This window comes from Triticum dicoccoides, chromosome 3A (assembly GCF_002162155.2).
Source record: "Triticum dicoccoides isolate Atlit2015 ecotype Zavitan chromosome 3A, WEW_v2.0, whole genome shotgun sequence".
Lineage (NCBI taxonomy): Eukaryota > Viridiplantae > Streptophyta > Magnoliopsida > Poales > Poaceae > Triticum > Triticum dicoccoides.
The window spans coordinates 371,329,043-371,345,787 of record NC_041384.1 but is presented as its reverse complement, the minus strand read 5'-3'; the positions used below and the strand labels follow the sequence as shown (position 1 = coordinate 371,345,787).

The 16,745-nt window shown below is 44.8% G+C and overlaps 1 protein-coding gene across 1 annotated transcript; it reads left to right on the top strand.

The window, feature by feature from the left end:
• Positions 1–14,027: 14,027 nt before the first annotated feature.
• LOC119268222 lies at positions 14,028–14,824 on the top strand. Its single transcript, XM_037549799.1, has one exon. The coding sequence runs from the start codon at positions 14,205–14,207 to the stop codon at positions 14,562–14,564; it is 360 nt and encodes a 119-aa protein (XP_037405696.1). The 5' UTR covers positions 14,028–14,204; the 3' UTR covers positions 14,565–14,824.
• The last annotated feature ends 1,921 nt before the right edge of the window (positions 14,825–16,745 follow it).

The following is a 16,745-nucleotide window of genomic DNA, read 5'->3' as shown; positions in this document are numbered from 1 at the left end:
ACCGATCGGTTTATTTCTGTTAGCCCATGGACGCAATGAACCTATTAATCGCTCACACGTTAGATAGTTTTAGAGCGCTCACTGTTTCGGCCCGTTAGCACGTTGGATTGTTTTCTTTTCTTTTTTTCGTTTCTGTTTTCTTCAGAATAGTTTCAATTTTGTAAAATCTGTATCTTTTAGGTATTTATTATTTTTAGTTGATTCTTTTTTTGTTAGTTTACAAATTTCTTGTAGCTTTTTTAGAAATTAGTTTCGGCCATGTTTAAGTTTATAAAAATAGTTTTATATTAGTTTTAGTCAGATTAGTATTTCTGCTATAAATTGAGCTAGGATTATTATTTTTAGGTAATTCTTTTTTCCACTGCTTAGTTTTGACCTAGCCTAGCAGTAGGAACTTGTTGGGGTATTTGTAGATTATATTAAAATTTGTTTTAGTCAAATCAAGCTTTTCTAGTTTTATTTAGCTTGCTGTTGTTTTCCTGCTGTTCTCGTTATTATAGAATTTTACTTTGCCCCTGTTATAATTTATTTTAGATTAGTTTCTGTAGTTACAGGGGGTGAACATTTATTTACAGAAAAGTAAAAAGTTTTACTTTATTTTCTTTATTAGTTTTGTTTTAGGCCTAACAGGAGTTCTATAATCGATATTGATGTGATTCCTTTTGCATCTAGTTTATATGCTGTTTTCCTTTATGTTAGTTAGCAAAACCCTTGTTTTGGATCTGTTAAGAAAAGTGTTAGTAGGATAAAACTATTTCTTTGTTGTTGCTTGAAGTGATGAAAACCTTGATTTTGTTTTCCTCGAGTTTTCTTTGGTTTTGGTTCGAGTGCTTGTGTGATTTCCTTTAGCTTGTTGTTATGTTATTTAGTGGAAGACTTATTTGTGCTATTGTTTGACTCGATAGAATTTTCGGAGTGCGAAGCTTGCTATCTCGAGTCACTATCGTTTGAAGACCGTCAGCCAGGCAAGTCATTTGATCATGTTTTACAATACCTATGATTTTGTTGCATTAGAATTATTCCTCCCCACCATGCATGCAGTAGGAGAATTATAAGTTATGTCTTGAGTAGTATCATGAGGTAGGATGAACCCAATTACCCTTGCTACTATTTCCCGAGACGATGTAGGTTACCTTGCTATGCTCGTAGACGGGATTGGTTGAGAGATTCATAAGGGAGATGTGAGAGTCAAGATGATGACAACCCCATGACTTCAAGCTCAAGATGGACTTCAAATTCACTACTGGGTGGAGGATGGTTGACGGGCACCCTGGAGAAACCAGCGGATGGTCGGGATGCATGGAGAAGCGCCATGACATCTTGCAGAAAGCTTCACCCAGCCATGAAGAGACGGATGGATACCCCTTGACCGGAAGCTTACTTGTGCAGCCGCAAGCCATTATGGGCTCTGGCTGGGTTGACCTTATGCATGACTCTGGACGGACAGTGCCAGCAGATGTAGAAGAACGGCAGGACATGGATGGGTACCGGCAGTCCTCAGAGAAACTCTACGGAAGACCATGTTTCGTTCATCCCGTCTTCAAACACCAGGCAGTGCGAGGACATAAAGGAGGGAACGATTCTTGCGGGTAAAGTGCACAAGACTCTGCAGAGTAACAACCTAATCGATTAGCCGTGTCCCCGATTACGGATAAATGAGCCTTTGGAAATTGGAGTATTTCGGAAATCTCAACACAGAACAAATAAATTAATTGAGGGGTTAATTAATAATTGGGAATGAGACATTAGTTGGCGGAACCATCTCAATAATTACCCACATTTTGTAGTAATTTGTAAGCATGTCCTTTGTTTTAGGGGAAAACTGGCTTTTTCATAAAAACATAAAACTTAGAGCCCCACAGCCAAATTGCATATAGTGTTAGCATTATTATTGTTGTTCTCTCTATGACTTGCCAGCATATTCTAAATGCTGACCTACACGGCTGCAACATCTCATGTTGCAGAGGAGTTTTCCGACCAGGAGTGAGGCTACGATCTACGCTTGGCGATTGCCCTATGGAGTCAGATGGACTCGCTATTCGTCTACGCTTCCGCAGCTTTATTTAGTTTATTTATCATGAGTTGGCCTTCGGCCGAATTTATTATGATGTAATAAAGACTTGATATGAGAATCGTGTAATAAATTCAGGTGTGATTGAACTTTGAATCTTTTCATCAATGTACTGTGTGTGCCAGCATGATCTTGGGATGGTACAACTACAGAGAGACTTGACCGATTTTGGGTCGGGTCGTTACATAAAATATTGACAAAGGTTATAAGGAAAAGTTAAGAATATCAGGTTCAAACAGGGGTTAGGCAATTCTTACAGCTGGAAGTTTATTTGAAACATAGAAGGGCCTTAGCCCTGTTTTGCTGCAGACAGCCACCGATTCATCCAGTATCTTTTTGACAGCTTCAGTGATTTCAGCGTCAATTAACTGAATGTCAGTGTGCCGTTGGGGGTCTTTCAAGTCCCTTGTGTACTTGCACATTAAACCGGGGCTATGGCTTAAAGGAAAAATATCCCAAGATATCCAGCAACAAACAAAGTCAATTCCTGTTAAACCATTAGCCACAAAGGCTCTGAGCTTTGCAAGCTGTGGTGCATATTTGGCCCATTCTTTTGCAGTCAACCTTTGGGGAAATGGATGTGTATTGGTAAGCCGGTGAGCACGATAACCCGGCAGAGGATTGTCGTCATCTGGGTAAGTATCTTTGCAATAGAACCAAGTTTGTTTCAAATCCTTAGGGTGACTATGATGCTTGGCGTGAGGGAAGCCGACGTCTTTCCTTTTCTGAATTGAAACGCCGCCAAGTTCAGTATTGGGCCCGTCTGTAAATTCAGTATGGTGGTTTAAATAGAAAAAAAATCCCTGAACAGTTCAACGGTCGGTTCTTCTTGTAGATAAGCCTCGCAAAACACTTCAAAATTACAAATATTGGACAAAGAGTTAGGACCAATATCTTGAGGGTGGATCTGGAAGCTAGCAAGCACATCACGGAATTTTTTTAATCCGGGAGGTTTAAAACCACGGCTCAGATGATCAACAAACACAACTATCTCGCCATCCTTAGGCTCGGGAGGATTTTCTGGACTGGCAGCCCTCCAATGGATTTCACTCTATTTTGGTAAAGTGCCAGTTATAACGCATCCGTTCAGATCTTCTTCCATAATCCGGGATGGAACCCAGTTATAAGCGTAAAAAGACTTAGTCATTTCTTTGACAACCTGAAGGAAGGTTTGTGCCGGTTTAAGATTCATGGTTGACAAGCATGAAGTGTTGCAGGTTAAGGGACGAAAGGTATTCAAGCATGTAAAATTATTAAACTGGATGATGATGCTATCAGAAATATAATGATAAAGCGATTGGCGGTTTACGAGGGGATTAATGGTACCGGGTGGGTTATCATTTTCTAAAGTTAAACCGCCTATATTAATATGAAAGGTACAAATCTGAATTAGCTAAGTCACGGAAAAAACAGGTTTCACAAGTTGGCATTATAATTTCGGATCTATCACGGGTCGTAAAATAAAAATATATTCAGACCTAAACATAGATACCGAAGCAGTGGATTAAGGTTCAGATTGGAGTTTTTGCTTAAACAAGATGCGCTAATGAAAAAGGACTATGGCCATTGCTATACAGGTTGAATATGGAGGTTTCAATCGAAGGAACTACAACGCAGTGATGAGCACCGACGAACTCCGAGGAACGTTCAAACCCTAGAATTGGATCTATGGTGGAGGAAAGAGAGGCTTACTGGTGCAGAAGGAACAACGGAGAGGCGCCGCGATTCTCTGGTACGTTTAGGGTGATGCAGTGGCCAAGGTTGAGGCAGAGGCAAAGATCGATGGCGCCGGCTGAGCTCGAAGTACTGGGGCGATGCGGGGAAGATGATGAGGCTAGGAGGCACGAGGGAAAAAGTGAAAATGACCCCCTGGCCCTATTTATAAGGTGAAGGGATAAGCGGCAGGCACGGGAATCGAGGAGGTCAATTTTCAGAAATTCATTAAAGGAGATACATTAAAATATTTTGGATCTATGTAAAGCTAATGGCAGATGACGTCACGACGGATTATCATGGTCTTGGAGATGACGTCATGGCGGTTTACAAGGCTTTTTCGGCAGGTGTTGAAGAAGGAATTTTTCTAAGTACTGAAAATTGACATGAACCAGTTCAAATCAATTTGGGGCCTAATGTTGGGGATATAACTATTAAGTATAAACCGCATAGGAGGGGCCGGATTATACTTATAGTAAGTTATTCTTATTGAAGCCCATGAAGGCAAGGCGCTTTAGGAAGGAGGTTTAACAAGAAGGCTCAAGGGCCAAAGGCGGATTAGGGCTTGTAGAAGTAAACCGCCATAAGATGTATAACTTATATTGTAAGATAGGAAAAGGGAGAAACCGAGCCGGACACAATTATGAGCCGGCCGAGATTTTGTAAACCGCCAGGCATCAACCTGTGTAGCTGCATTCACATTAAATAGGGCACCATCTAAATCCATTGAGACGACGCCATATAAATTGTGGTTTTGCAACAAACCTAATCTGTCGTTTCTTAAAGTTTGAGGTTATGATGCTTATGTGAAAAAGTTTCAACCTGATAAGCTCGAACCCAAATCGGAGAAATGCGTCTTCATAAGATACCCAAAGGAAACTGTTGGGTACACCTTCTATCACAGATCCGAAGGCAAGATATTCGTTGCTAAGAATGGATCCTTTCTAGAGAAGAAGTTTCTCTTGAAAGAAGTGAGTGGGAGGAATGTAGAACTTGATAAGGTAATTGTACCTTCTCCCGAATTGGAAAATAGTTCATCACATAAATCAGTTCTAGTGATTCCTACACCAATTAGTGAGGAAGCTAATGATGATGATCATGAAACTTCAGATCAAGTTGCTACCAAACCTCGTAGGACAACCATAGTATGGTCCACACCAGAGTGGTATGGTAATCCTTTCTGGAAGTCATGTTACTAGACCATGACGAACCTACGAACTATGAGGAAGCGATGATGAGCCCAGATTCCGCAAAATGGCTTGAGGCCATGAAATCTGAGACGGGATCCATGTATGAGAACAAAGTATGGACTTTGATTGACTTTCCCGATGATCGGTGAGTCATCAAGAATAAATGGATCTTCAAGAGGAAGACGGACACTGATAATAGTGTTACTATCTACAAAGCTCGAATTGTCGTGAAATGTTTTCGACAAGTTCAAGGTGTTGACTACGATGAGATTTTCTCACTCGTTTTGGTGCTTAAAAGTCTATCCGAATCATGTTACCAGTTGCCGCATTTTATGAAATCTGGCAAATGGATGTCAAAATTGTATTCCTTAATGGATTTCTTAAAGAAGAGTTGTATATGATGCAACCAAAAGGTTTTTTTGATCCTAAAGGTGCTAACAAAGTGAGCAAGCTCTAGCGATCCATCTATTGACTGGTGCAAGCATCTCGGAGTTGGAATATATGCTTTGATAAAGTGATCAAAGCATATGGTCTTATACAGACTTGCAGTGAAGCCTGTATTTACAAGAAAGTGAGTGAGAGCACTACAACATTGCTGATAAGTATATGTGAATGACATATTGTTGATCGGAAATAATGTAGAATTTTCTGGAAAGCATAAAGGAGCGTTTGAAAAGAGTTTTTCAAAGAAAGACCTCGATGAAGCTGCTTACACATTGAGCATCAAGATCTATAGATATAGATCAAGACGCTTGATATGTTTTTTCAATGAGTACATACCTTGACAAGATTTTGAAGTAGTTCAAAATGGAACAGTAAAAGAAGGAGTTCTTGCCTATGTTGCAAGGTGTGAAGTTGAGTAAAGACTCAAAAACCGACCACAACAGAAAATAGAAAGAGAATGAAAAGTCATTCCCTATGCCTCAGTCATAGGTTCTATAAACTATGCTATGCTGTTTACCAGTCCTATTGTATACCTTAGCATCTTTCTGGCAAGGGAGTACAATAATGATCTAGCAGTAGTCACCGGACGGCGGTCAAAATTATCCTTAGAGGACTAAGGAAATATTTCTCGGTTATGGAGGTGATAAAAGAGTTCGTCGTAAAGAGTTACATCGATGCAAGCTTTTTACATCGATCTAGATGACTCTAAATCTCGATCTGGATACATATTGAAAGTGGGAGAAATTAGCTAGAGTAGCTCCGTGCAGAGCATTGTAGACATAGAAATTTGCGAAATACATACGGATCTAAATGTTGCAGACCCGTAGACTAAACTTCTCTCACAAGCAAAACATGATCACTCTTTGGGTGTTAATCACATAGCGATGTGAACTAGATTATTGACTCTAGTAAACCCTTTGGGTATTAGTCACATGGAGATGTGAACTAATCACATAAAGATGTGAACTAAACTTGATTATTGACTCTAGTGCAAGTGGGAGACTGAAGGAAATATTCCCTAGAGGCAATAATAAAGTTATTATTTATTTCCTTATATCATGATAAATGTTTATTATTAATGCTAGAATTGTATTAACCGGAAACATTAGTAGATGCATGAATACATAGACAAACAAAGTGTCACTAGTATGCCTCTACTTGACTAGCTCGTTGAATCAAAGATGGTTAAGTTTCCTAGCAATAGACATGAGTTGTCATTTGATTAACGGGATCACATCATTAGAGAATGATGTGATTGACTTGACCCATTCCATTAGCTTAGCACTTGATCGTTTTAGTTTACTTCTATTGCTTTCTTCATGACTTATACATGTTCCTATGGCTATGAGATTATGCAACTCCCGATTACCGGAGGAACACTTTGTGTGCTACCAAATGTCACAATGTAACTGGGTGATTATAAAGGTGCTCTACAGGTGTCTTCGATGGTACTTGTTGAGTTGGCATAGATTGAGATTAGGATTTGTCACTCTGATTGTCGAAGAGGTATCTCTGGGCCCTCTCGGTAATGCACATCACTATAAGCCTTGCAAGCAATGCAACTAATCAGTTAGCTACAGGATTATGCATTACGGAAACGAGTAAAGAGACTTGCCAGTAACGAGATTGAACTAGGTATTGAGATACCGACGATCGAATCTCGGGCAAGTAACATATCGATGACAAAGGGAACAACACATGTTGTTATGCAATTTTACCGATAAAGATCTTCGTAGAATATGTAGGAAACAATATGAGCATCCAGGTTCCGCTATTGGTTATTGACCGGAGACGAGTCTCGGTCATGTCTACATAGTTCTCGAACCCGTAGGGTCCGCACGCTTAAAGTTCGGTGATGATCGGTATTATGAGTTTATGTGTTTTGATGTACCAAAGGTAGTTCGGAGTCCTGGATGTGATCATAGACACGACGAGGAGTCTTCAAATGGTCGAGATGTAAAGATTGATATATTGGACAGCTATATTCGGACACCGGAAGTGTTCCGGATGATTTCGGAGAAAACCAGAGTGTCGGAGGGCTTACCGGAACCCCCCGGGGAAGTATTGGGCCTTAGTGGGCCTGAGGGGGAGAGAGAGGTTTGCAGCCCAGGAGGTGGCACGCCCCCTCCCATGGGGAGTCCGAATTGGACTAGGGGAGGGGGCGCAGCCCCTCTTTCCCTTTCCCTCTCCCTCTCTTTCCTTCCCCCTTCCCTCTTCCTAGTTGGACTAGGAAAGGATGAATCCTCTTCCTAGTAGGAAGAGGATTCCTCCTCTCCTTGGGGCGCACCAAGGCTGGCCAGCCTCCCCCCTTGCTCCTTTATATACGGGGCGGGGGGGCACCCAAAGACACACAAGTTGATTGTTCCAAGCCATGTGCGGTGCTCCCCTCCACCATAATCCACCTCGATCATATCGTAGCGGTGCTTAGGCGAAGCCCTGCGTTGGTAGCACCATCATCACCATCATCACGACGTCGTGCTGACGGAACTCTCCCATGTAGCTCTGCTGGATCGGAGTTCGTGGGACATCATCGAGCTGAACATGTGCTGAACTCGGAGGTGCCGTACGTTCGGTACTTGGATCGGTTGGATCGTGAAGACGTACGACTACATCAACCGCGTTCTCATAACGCTTCCGCTTACGGTCTACGAGGGTACGTGGATGATACTCTCCCCTCTCGTTGCTATGCATCACCATGATCTTGCGTGTGCGTAGGAATTTTTTTGAAATTACTACATTCCCCAACACAAGCAAGTTGGATGCACACCCACTTAGTTTTCTTTTGAGCTTTCATACACTTATAGCTCTAGTGCATCCATTGCATGGCAATCCCTACTCACTCACATTAATATCTATTAATGGGCACCTCCATAGCCCGTTGATACGCCTAGTTGATGTGAGACTATCTTCCTCCCTTTTGTCTTCTCCACAACCACCATATTCTATTCCACCTATTGTGCGATGTCCATGGCTCACGCTCATGTATTGCATGAAGATTGAAAAAGTTTGAGATCATCAAAAGTATGAAACAATTTCTTGGCTTGTCATCGGGGTTGTGCATGATTTAAATATTTTGTGTGATGAAGATAGAGCATAGCTAGACTATATGATTTTGTAGGGATAGCTTTCTTTGGCCATGTTATTTTGAGAAGACATGATTGCTTTGTTCGTATGCTTGAAGTATTACTATTTTTATGTCAATATTAAACTTTTGCTTTGAATCTTATGGTTCTAATATTCTTGCCACAATAAAGAGAGATTACACTGATAAATATGTTAGTTACATTCCACATCAAAAATTCTGTTTTTATCATTTACCTACTCGAGGACGAGCAGGAATTAAGCTTGGGGATGCTGATACGTCTCCAATGTATCTATAATTTTTGATGTATTCATGCCATGTTTATAATATTTCTACATGATTTTGGTATGATTTGGTTAGAACTAACCCGGACTGACGCTGTTTTCAGCAGAACTACTGTGGTGTTGTTTTTGTGCAGAAATAAAAGTTCTAGGAATGCGTGGAAAATCAACGGAGATTTTTTCTGGAAAATATAAAAAATACCGGAATGAAGAGTTACTAGAGGGGAGGCCCGTGGGCCCCACGAGGGTGGAGGGCGCGCCCACCCCCTAGGGGGCGCCCCCTACCTCGTGGATGACTCGGAGACCCCCCCCCCTGACATGAGACCGACGCCAAAAATTCCTATAAATACAGAAACCCCCGAAAAGAAACCTAGATCGGGAGTTTCGCCACCGCAAGCCTCTGTAGCCACCAAAACCCAATCGGGACCCTGCTCCGGCACCCTGCCGGAGGGGGGATCCATCACCGGTGGCCATCTTCATCATCCTGGCGCTCTCCATGACGAGGAGGGAGTAGTACACCCTTGGGGCTGAGGGTATGTACCAGTAGCTATGTGTTTGATCTCTCTCTCTCTCTCGTGTTCTTGATTTGGCACGATCTTGATGTATCGCGAGCTTTGCTATTATAGTTGGATCTTATGATGTTTCTCCCCCTCTATCTCTTGTAATGGATTGAGTTTTCCCTTTGAAGTTATCTTATCGGATTGAGTCTTTAAGGATTTGAGAAACTTGATGTATGTCTTGCGTGGTATTCTATTGATTCATTTGATGTATGGTTTGGTGATCAACTTGCGGGTTCCGTGACCTTGGGAATCTATGCATAGGGGTTGGCACACGTTTTCGTCTTGAATCTCCGGTAGAAACTTTGGGGCACTCTTTGAAGTTCTTTGTGTTGGTTGAATAGATGAATATGAGATTGTGTGATGCATATCATATAATCATACCCGTGGATACTTGTGGTGACATTGGAGTATCTAGGTGACATTAGGGTTTTGGTTGATTTGTGTCTTAAGGTGTTATTTTACTACGAACTCTAGGGCTGTTTGTGACAGTTATAGGAATAGCCCAATGGATTGATCGAAAAGAATAACTTTGAGGTGGTTTCATACCCTACAATAATCTCTTTGTTTGTTCTCCACTATTAGTGACTTTGGAGTGACTCTTTGTTGCATGTTGAGGGATAGTTATATGATCTAATTATGTTATCCTTGTTGAGAGAACTTGCACCAGTGAAAGTATGAACCCTAGGCCTAGTTTCAATGCATTGCAATACCGTTTTCGCTCACTTTTATCATTAGTTACCTTGCTTTTTTATAATTTCATATTATAGAAACCTATATCTACCATCCATATTGCACTTGTATCACCATCTCTTCGCCGAACTAGTGCACATATACAATTTACCATTGTATTAGGTGTGTTGGGGACACAAGAGACTCTTTGTTATTTGGTTGCAGGGTTGTTTGAGAGAGCCCATCTTCATCCTACGCCTCCCATGGATTGATAAATCTTAAGTCATCCACTTGAGGGAAATTTGCTATTGTCCTACAAACCTCTACACTTGGAGGCCCAACAACATCTACAAGAAGAAGGTTGTGTAGTAGACATCAAGGCCGACTACCCGGCACCACCGGACATGCGGGTGCCGGGCTCATGGAGGCTGAGCGCTGGCGGAGCCCCGGTGCCACTGCCACCCACCGGTGTTGATCGGTGCATCGAGATTGCACGCATCCGATCGTCGCTGCCGGAGTAGGCGCGACAATAGCCGAGGTACACCCCCGACAGCCACACGCTGTGGACGGCGTACTTCGACCACCGCCATGAACTCCAACTCGCCTCCATGAAGGGCGTCGATCCCCGCAGCCGCCTCAACTCTGAAGGGCGGCGCCAATGGTGGGGCATCCCAAGGCGCATGCTCGAAGCCGTCCTCGAGTACATCGAGGGCAGCAACTCGCCGCGGTTGGTGTACCTGGCGCCCCCTCCTTCTCTCGCCGTCGCGGTAGTTCCTGGACACCGAGGCGAATGGAGACGGCGTCCTCGTCATCGTCGGCCTTCCTTTCCTCCAGGTCGCCAACTCCCCTCCCCGTCATGCGAGAGCCACGGGAGAGGTCGCTCAGGCGGTGCACCCACGACGGCGCCCTCATCATCAACGAGGGAAGTGTCCCTTCTCCTCCCTTCTCCTTCCGCCTCGTCAAGCCAAAAATTGAGCCGACGCTCCTTCCAGTGAAGGAGCACGAGGCCATGGCTGCCGATGAGGAAACCGGCCTCAAATGGGCGCGGGACGACTACGTCCGGCAGGAGATGGAGCGCCAGCGCCGCGCCCTCGAGGAGATCGCCGCCTGGCACCGCGGTGGTGAGGAGGGCGGCGGCATCATCCTCGATGACAGCGACGAGGAGGTGCCCGACCCATCCAACCCCGTCTACCATGGCGACCCAGAACAGGGGTGCAGCAAGGACGGTGCGCGGCGATGGCGGCGATGACGACATCGGCGACTACACCAACTACTACAGGCTCCTAGGCATGTAGAAGACGGCGCGGCGGCGGTGGCGGCGTAGTAGTAGTAGTTGTACTTTTTAGTTTGTTTTTTAAATTATGTTTTCAATTTGTACAAATATCCATTAAACCGCCTGAATTTCCTCTAAGTTTGGCCGAATTCTGGCCGAGTTTATTTTTCAAAAAATGGCATCTGGGCGACCTTGGGCGTCGGTTGGGAAACCGACCGCCGCCACGCTGATTTATTCGCCGGCGCGCCCCCAGGCGGCGCTATTTCAAGCCCCAGGGGGGCCAAACGGCTGGAGATGCCCTAACTTCTATGGAGCCCAATGCATTTCCCAACTTGAATGCAGCACGGCCTTTCTCACACGATGATGCCCGCTTCACGCGACACTACGGCAACTCCTCGGTACATGTCTTCCAGCTGAGTCACTGTTCCTACGTTTGATAGGTACGCTACAAGAGCATCTATAGTCGGGGGGGGGGCAAACCGTCCTCAAATGCTTGGGTGGATTGTGCGGTCATGAAATTTTTATTCAGACGGGTGGCTCGGACGGGGTTCAAATGCTCGGGCTGACCGGCACCCCTCATATTTAGCTCAAATATGGGCGGATATGGAGGCGCCCGGGCGAGCCCGTACGCATCCGCCACGTCAGACTAACGGCATGGTCCCATGCGAAATCACACGGAAACCTAGCGATCCGATAGACCGGTGGGGTGTGAACGTCGCATGGCGCCGGTTCGACTTATGCCCGAGTCCAAATTCGGCTATTTAAGCCTGCAGGCATCCCCCCAACCCTAGCCCATCCACGTCCTTTCTCTCCGCGCCCCAGCCCGAGCCCATCCATTTCTTCTCTCCCGCTCAGGCTCTCTTCCCATGCTCTGCGCCTGTGCGATGGCCTGGAGGAAGATAACCACCTACGCCATGCTCACCTGGAGCGTCGGTACGAGATCCAACAGGAAATTTGGGCAAGGCGTGTCGCTTGTGTCGCGCGCATTGCTGTCGGAGCGCCGGTACGAGATCCAGCAGGACATTCGGGCAGCGCGCCCGCGCGTCGCCCGCATCGCTTCCGGAGCGTCCGTAAGAGATCTAGCAGGAGATTCAGGCAAGGCGCACCGCGTGCGTTGCCTGCATCGTTATCGGAGCGCCGGTACGAGATCCAGCAGGAAATTTGGGCAAGTCGCGCCACGCGCATCGCCCGCATCGCTGTCGGGCTGCCACCGGACTCGCCGGAGCCGGAGGAGGAGGAGGAGGAGGACTAGGCGGAGGGAAAAGAGTAGCATCTGGCTCCGTGGAGGATGACTAGGAGGCGGAGTAGTTAGAGCAGGAGCTGACGCCGCTCCGGGCTTCAACATGGAGCAGGAGGAGGCGGAGTTCCCCGTCGCCCAAGCGGACGAGATGGCGGAGCAGTAGGCCTTCCTAGAGTCCATCCAGGATTATGCCTATGTGGAGGCCAACCGACGATTCATCAGGCAGGAACGGGCGTCGACCGATGCCCTCTTCCACGAGGTTGAAGCGGAGATGGATGCGCATGCCGCCGCGGAGGAGCCAGAGGAGCCGCATGAGTCGGAGCTGCAGCTGCCGCCCATGTACCCGGCGCCGGGCACGGAGACAGTGGACATCTCCGACAAGGAGTGGCTAGTTGATCTTCGTAGTATGTAAGTTTTTTTTGCATGTTTTTATATGAATTTAAGCCTGTGGGTGTTTGTAGGGTCGAATTTACCAAGTTCGGCTGTAGATGCTCTAATATGCACTAACCCTATATGATGCTAATTCATGCAGAAATGAAATAAACATACAGATAAATAAACATGAAGATTACAACTAACAATTTAAAATGCATACACATTGAATTGAGACATGAGAAAATCTTAGACAGGTCGAATTTAGCAAGGCCATTTTATTTAATCAAAACAGGAACTTGCAAGTCAATAAATAAGGAAGTATATATACCTGTTTTGGTGATTAAATACAGTTCAGAAGATAAGAGTATATGTAATATGTATTAGCTAATATTGATCACTTAAACCTGCAGACGTGCTCAGTTAGTGATGGAGCACGTCCGTTTTGACCCTTCATTTATGCATTTATGTATGCATGTAACTATGTCCTTTACATTCTTCCTAAATTATCCGGTTAAATACGTGTGATTGGTAGAGATGAAGAGGAAAAGAGAAAAGAAAGAATAAGGGTAGTCATAGTGGGGGTAACTTAGGTAAAATTTTGCTTATGTGGCATGTAATTAATAAAGAGAGAGGTGTTTAGAGTAATATAATATGTTACTGTAACATAGCGCTTCCCGAGAAAAAATGAATCTACAAGCTAATAAATAAAGACATTTATGACACTAATGTTATGTTATTTTACATTATAAAAATAATACTTAAACTAATGTCATATGCATGTCATTAGTCTAAGTTACTCCTCACTATGACCCGTCTAAAGAAGAAGATGGTCCGGGGTGTGCCGCATCGGATTGTCCGAGTCCGACAAATATGAGAATTTCCAGCCCGGTCATAGGACAAAGTGAGAGGTTCGATGGAGTGTGTTTTTTCTTTTTTCTTTTTCTGTTTAGACATGACCGGGCAGTTTGATTGGACGTTTGAGGGATCCATTTGTAGACGGTGTAAGACACCGCCAGCCGCTGGCTCCGGTGCTGGTAAACATGGCACGTTGCTTTCTCGCAAGTCGGCAATTCGTGATGTCATGGAATTGCAATTGGGTTTTATTCCAAGACGGTTGACAAAAGCATGCGACACCTCCCGTTTCATTGCATCCGGCCACAATTTCCCAACAACCGAAACCGCTTCACTTTCTCCTCTCCCTCTGCTGTTTAATTGATCCTCCATTCCTCCTACCTGCCTCGGCGCCAACAGACCATCGCAGGGAGGAACGGAATCCCATCTCCCCCTGCCGCTGCTTTTTGTTGCCATGGACGGCGGCTACCGCTCCAAGTCGTACGCCAGCGGCCGCATGCAGATCGAGGCCTATACAGGCGGCGCGCGGCCGGACTTCCGGTCCTTGTCCTACGGCGGCGGCGGGGCGTCGTACCAGTACCAGTACGAGTACGGCGCCGGAGCAGGGCAGGTGACGACGGTGGTGGAGGAGGAGGTGAAGAGGAGCAAGTCTAAGCGGCGGTGGCTGGCGCTGGGTGACCCGGACATGGAGCGGAAGCGGCGGGTGGCGGCGTACAAGGCCTACGCCATGGAGGGCAAGGTGAAGGGATCCTTCCGCAAGAGCTTCAGATGGATCAAGGACCGCTATCTGCACCTCGTCTACGGCGTGTCCTAGCTACTAGCAGTAGCGCAGGCAAGGAACAGCACAGAGCAGATCGATCGAGCTGCAAGAAACAAATTTCTCCTTTGTTGTTTATACTCTACTTGTTTGTGATGCTTGATCAAGGTCAGTAAAGATAGGTAAACATATTCCTCTGCTTTTTTCTTCTTCTTCTTCATGATGTCAATGACTGTCGTGTAAGTTGTATGTATCTGAAAGAAGTTTTGCAGTTCAATTCTTCAACGAATCAATCGACAAAGTGGGTGGTTTGCATACGCGGTTGCTGTTGATGTTTGGTTTTTCCTTATTTCTATTTTATGATGGACCAATATAAACATCAACAACTTCAAATTGGACTAAGTTTTAGATTTACATTAGCTGGTTCTATGAGTTGTTGTTGTTTGGTTTTATGATTTATTTAGTCAATTATTGTGTTCTTCCCTCGCAAAAAAAATTATTGTGTTCTTACGAACTGGTCAGATTAGCTTGCTCTGCGATTGCGTGGAAGGGTGAACGGAAACCTGTATTCTTATGCCAGCTCCATGGCTGTGACATAGCCTACTTTTGACGAGGTCCCAGCCTCAACCTAATCCAGCTTACGAAGACCAAATGACGGGAAACTCAAGTGTTTTTTTATGGATTTCATTAACTTTAAACGAATCGTCAAGGGGTTAAAAACACAATGAACATACATCCAATCTTTGCATATTAGAATGAACATATAAACAATACAAACGCACAAAGACAAAATATTACGCTCTCGACCACGCCTCTCTTCGTACGTAGCCTGAGAATTGCCCCCTTGTACTTCCACCCCTACCAATGCAATGGTATGCATCTTGAGAAAATTCCTTATTTGACACTGTCTTAAAATTTAGTTTCTTATTTGACCCTGAAAAAAAATTTCTTCCCTATTTAACACTAGTCCTAAATTTTATTCCCTATACGACACTTCCGTCCATTTTAAGCCTAAATGACACCTGAAAAGACGATTTTGCCCCTCATGCGGTATATGTGCGTGCACGCGTGTATGCTGTTGCGTGTGTGGGTGCACGCGCACATGTGTGCTGCTGCTGCATGTGTGTGTGGATGTGTGCTGCTGCGTGTATGTTTGCTACTGCGTGTGTACGTGTGCACGTGTGTGTTGTTGCGTGCCTATGTGCTGCCTGCGTGTGTGTGTGCTGCGTGCGTGTGTGTTGCTGCGTGTGTGTGCGCGTGCATGTGTGTTGCTGCGCGTGTGTCCGTGTGTGTGTGTGTACGCGCGTGCGTGTTGTTGCGTGTGTGTGCGCGTACGTGTGTTGGTGCATGTGTATGTGTTGCTGCGTGTATGCTCCCGCCCTCGCACTGATGCTGTGTGTGCGCTATTGCCCCCCACACACATACCACATGAGAGGCAAAAGAGTCTTTTCATGTGTCATTTAGGCTTAAAATGAACGAAAATGTCATATAGGAAATAAAATTTAGAACTTGTGTCAAATAGGAAAGAAATTTTTTTCAGTGTCAAATAAGAAAGCAGATTTTAAGATAGTATTAAACAAGGAATTTTCTCATGCATCTTAGCGTACTCGCGAAAAAAACACCAACGCACAAAGACAAAATATCGCACTGGCAACTGGCACATTTTTTGTCGGCTGGGTAGTGTCGGGCTATGCACACAATAAAACATGTATTGCACACGGTTTGGTTGATTTCATCCTCCTAATCTAGCTGTAAGGAAACACAATCATTTTCTATCAAGAAGAATTAGTGTCACCTCTTATTCATGTGGTGAACTTACCTCACATGAGAGAGGAGTGTTGAAGGAAAAAGAGAAAGATCGGCCCGACGTAGAAGGTGTGACAGCCCTCCAATGCTCATCCAGCGGTCACAAAATCGACTAGGTGCGAGTAATTTTTCAGGCGACTGACACCACGAGTGTGACATGTTTTTACAGTCAGTAGGAAGATGTGGATATACTCATCTACACCCTTCAAATCAAAAAGCATACAACACAAAAGTTATGTGAAACAATAAGATGAAGCTAGTGGTCAAATAAAATTTCAGACGGTCGACGGGGTGCAAAGATTTTGCCAAAATTCATCGATTCATAACATACACACATGAACACGTTTGTGCAGTCCTATACGAGATGTAGATCTACTCGTCAACAACCGTCGTAATGAAAACATACAACACAAAAGTTGTGTGAAACAGTAA

Bases quoted from the DNA above. Each gene is read 5' to 3' on its own strand.
- LOC119268222 (XM_037549799.1), top strand. From the start codon at position 14,205: ATGGACGGCGGCTACCGCTCCAAGTCGTACGCCAGCGGCCGCATGCAG.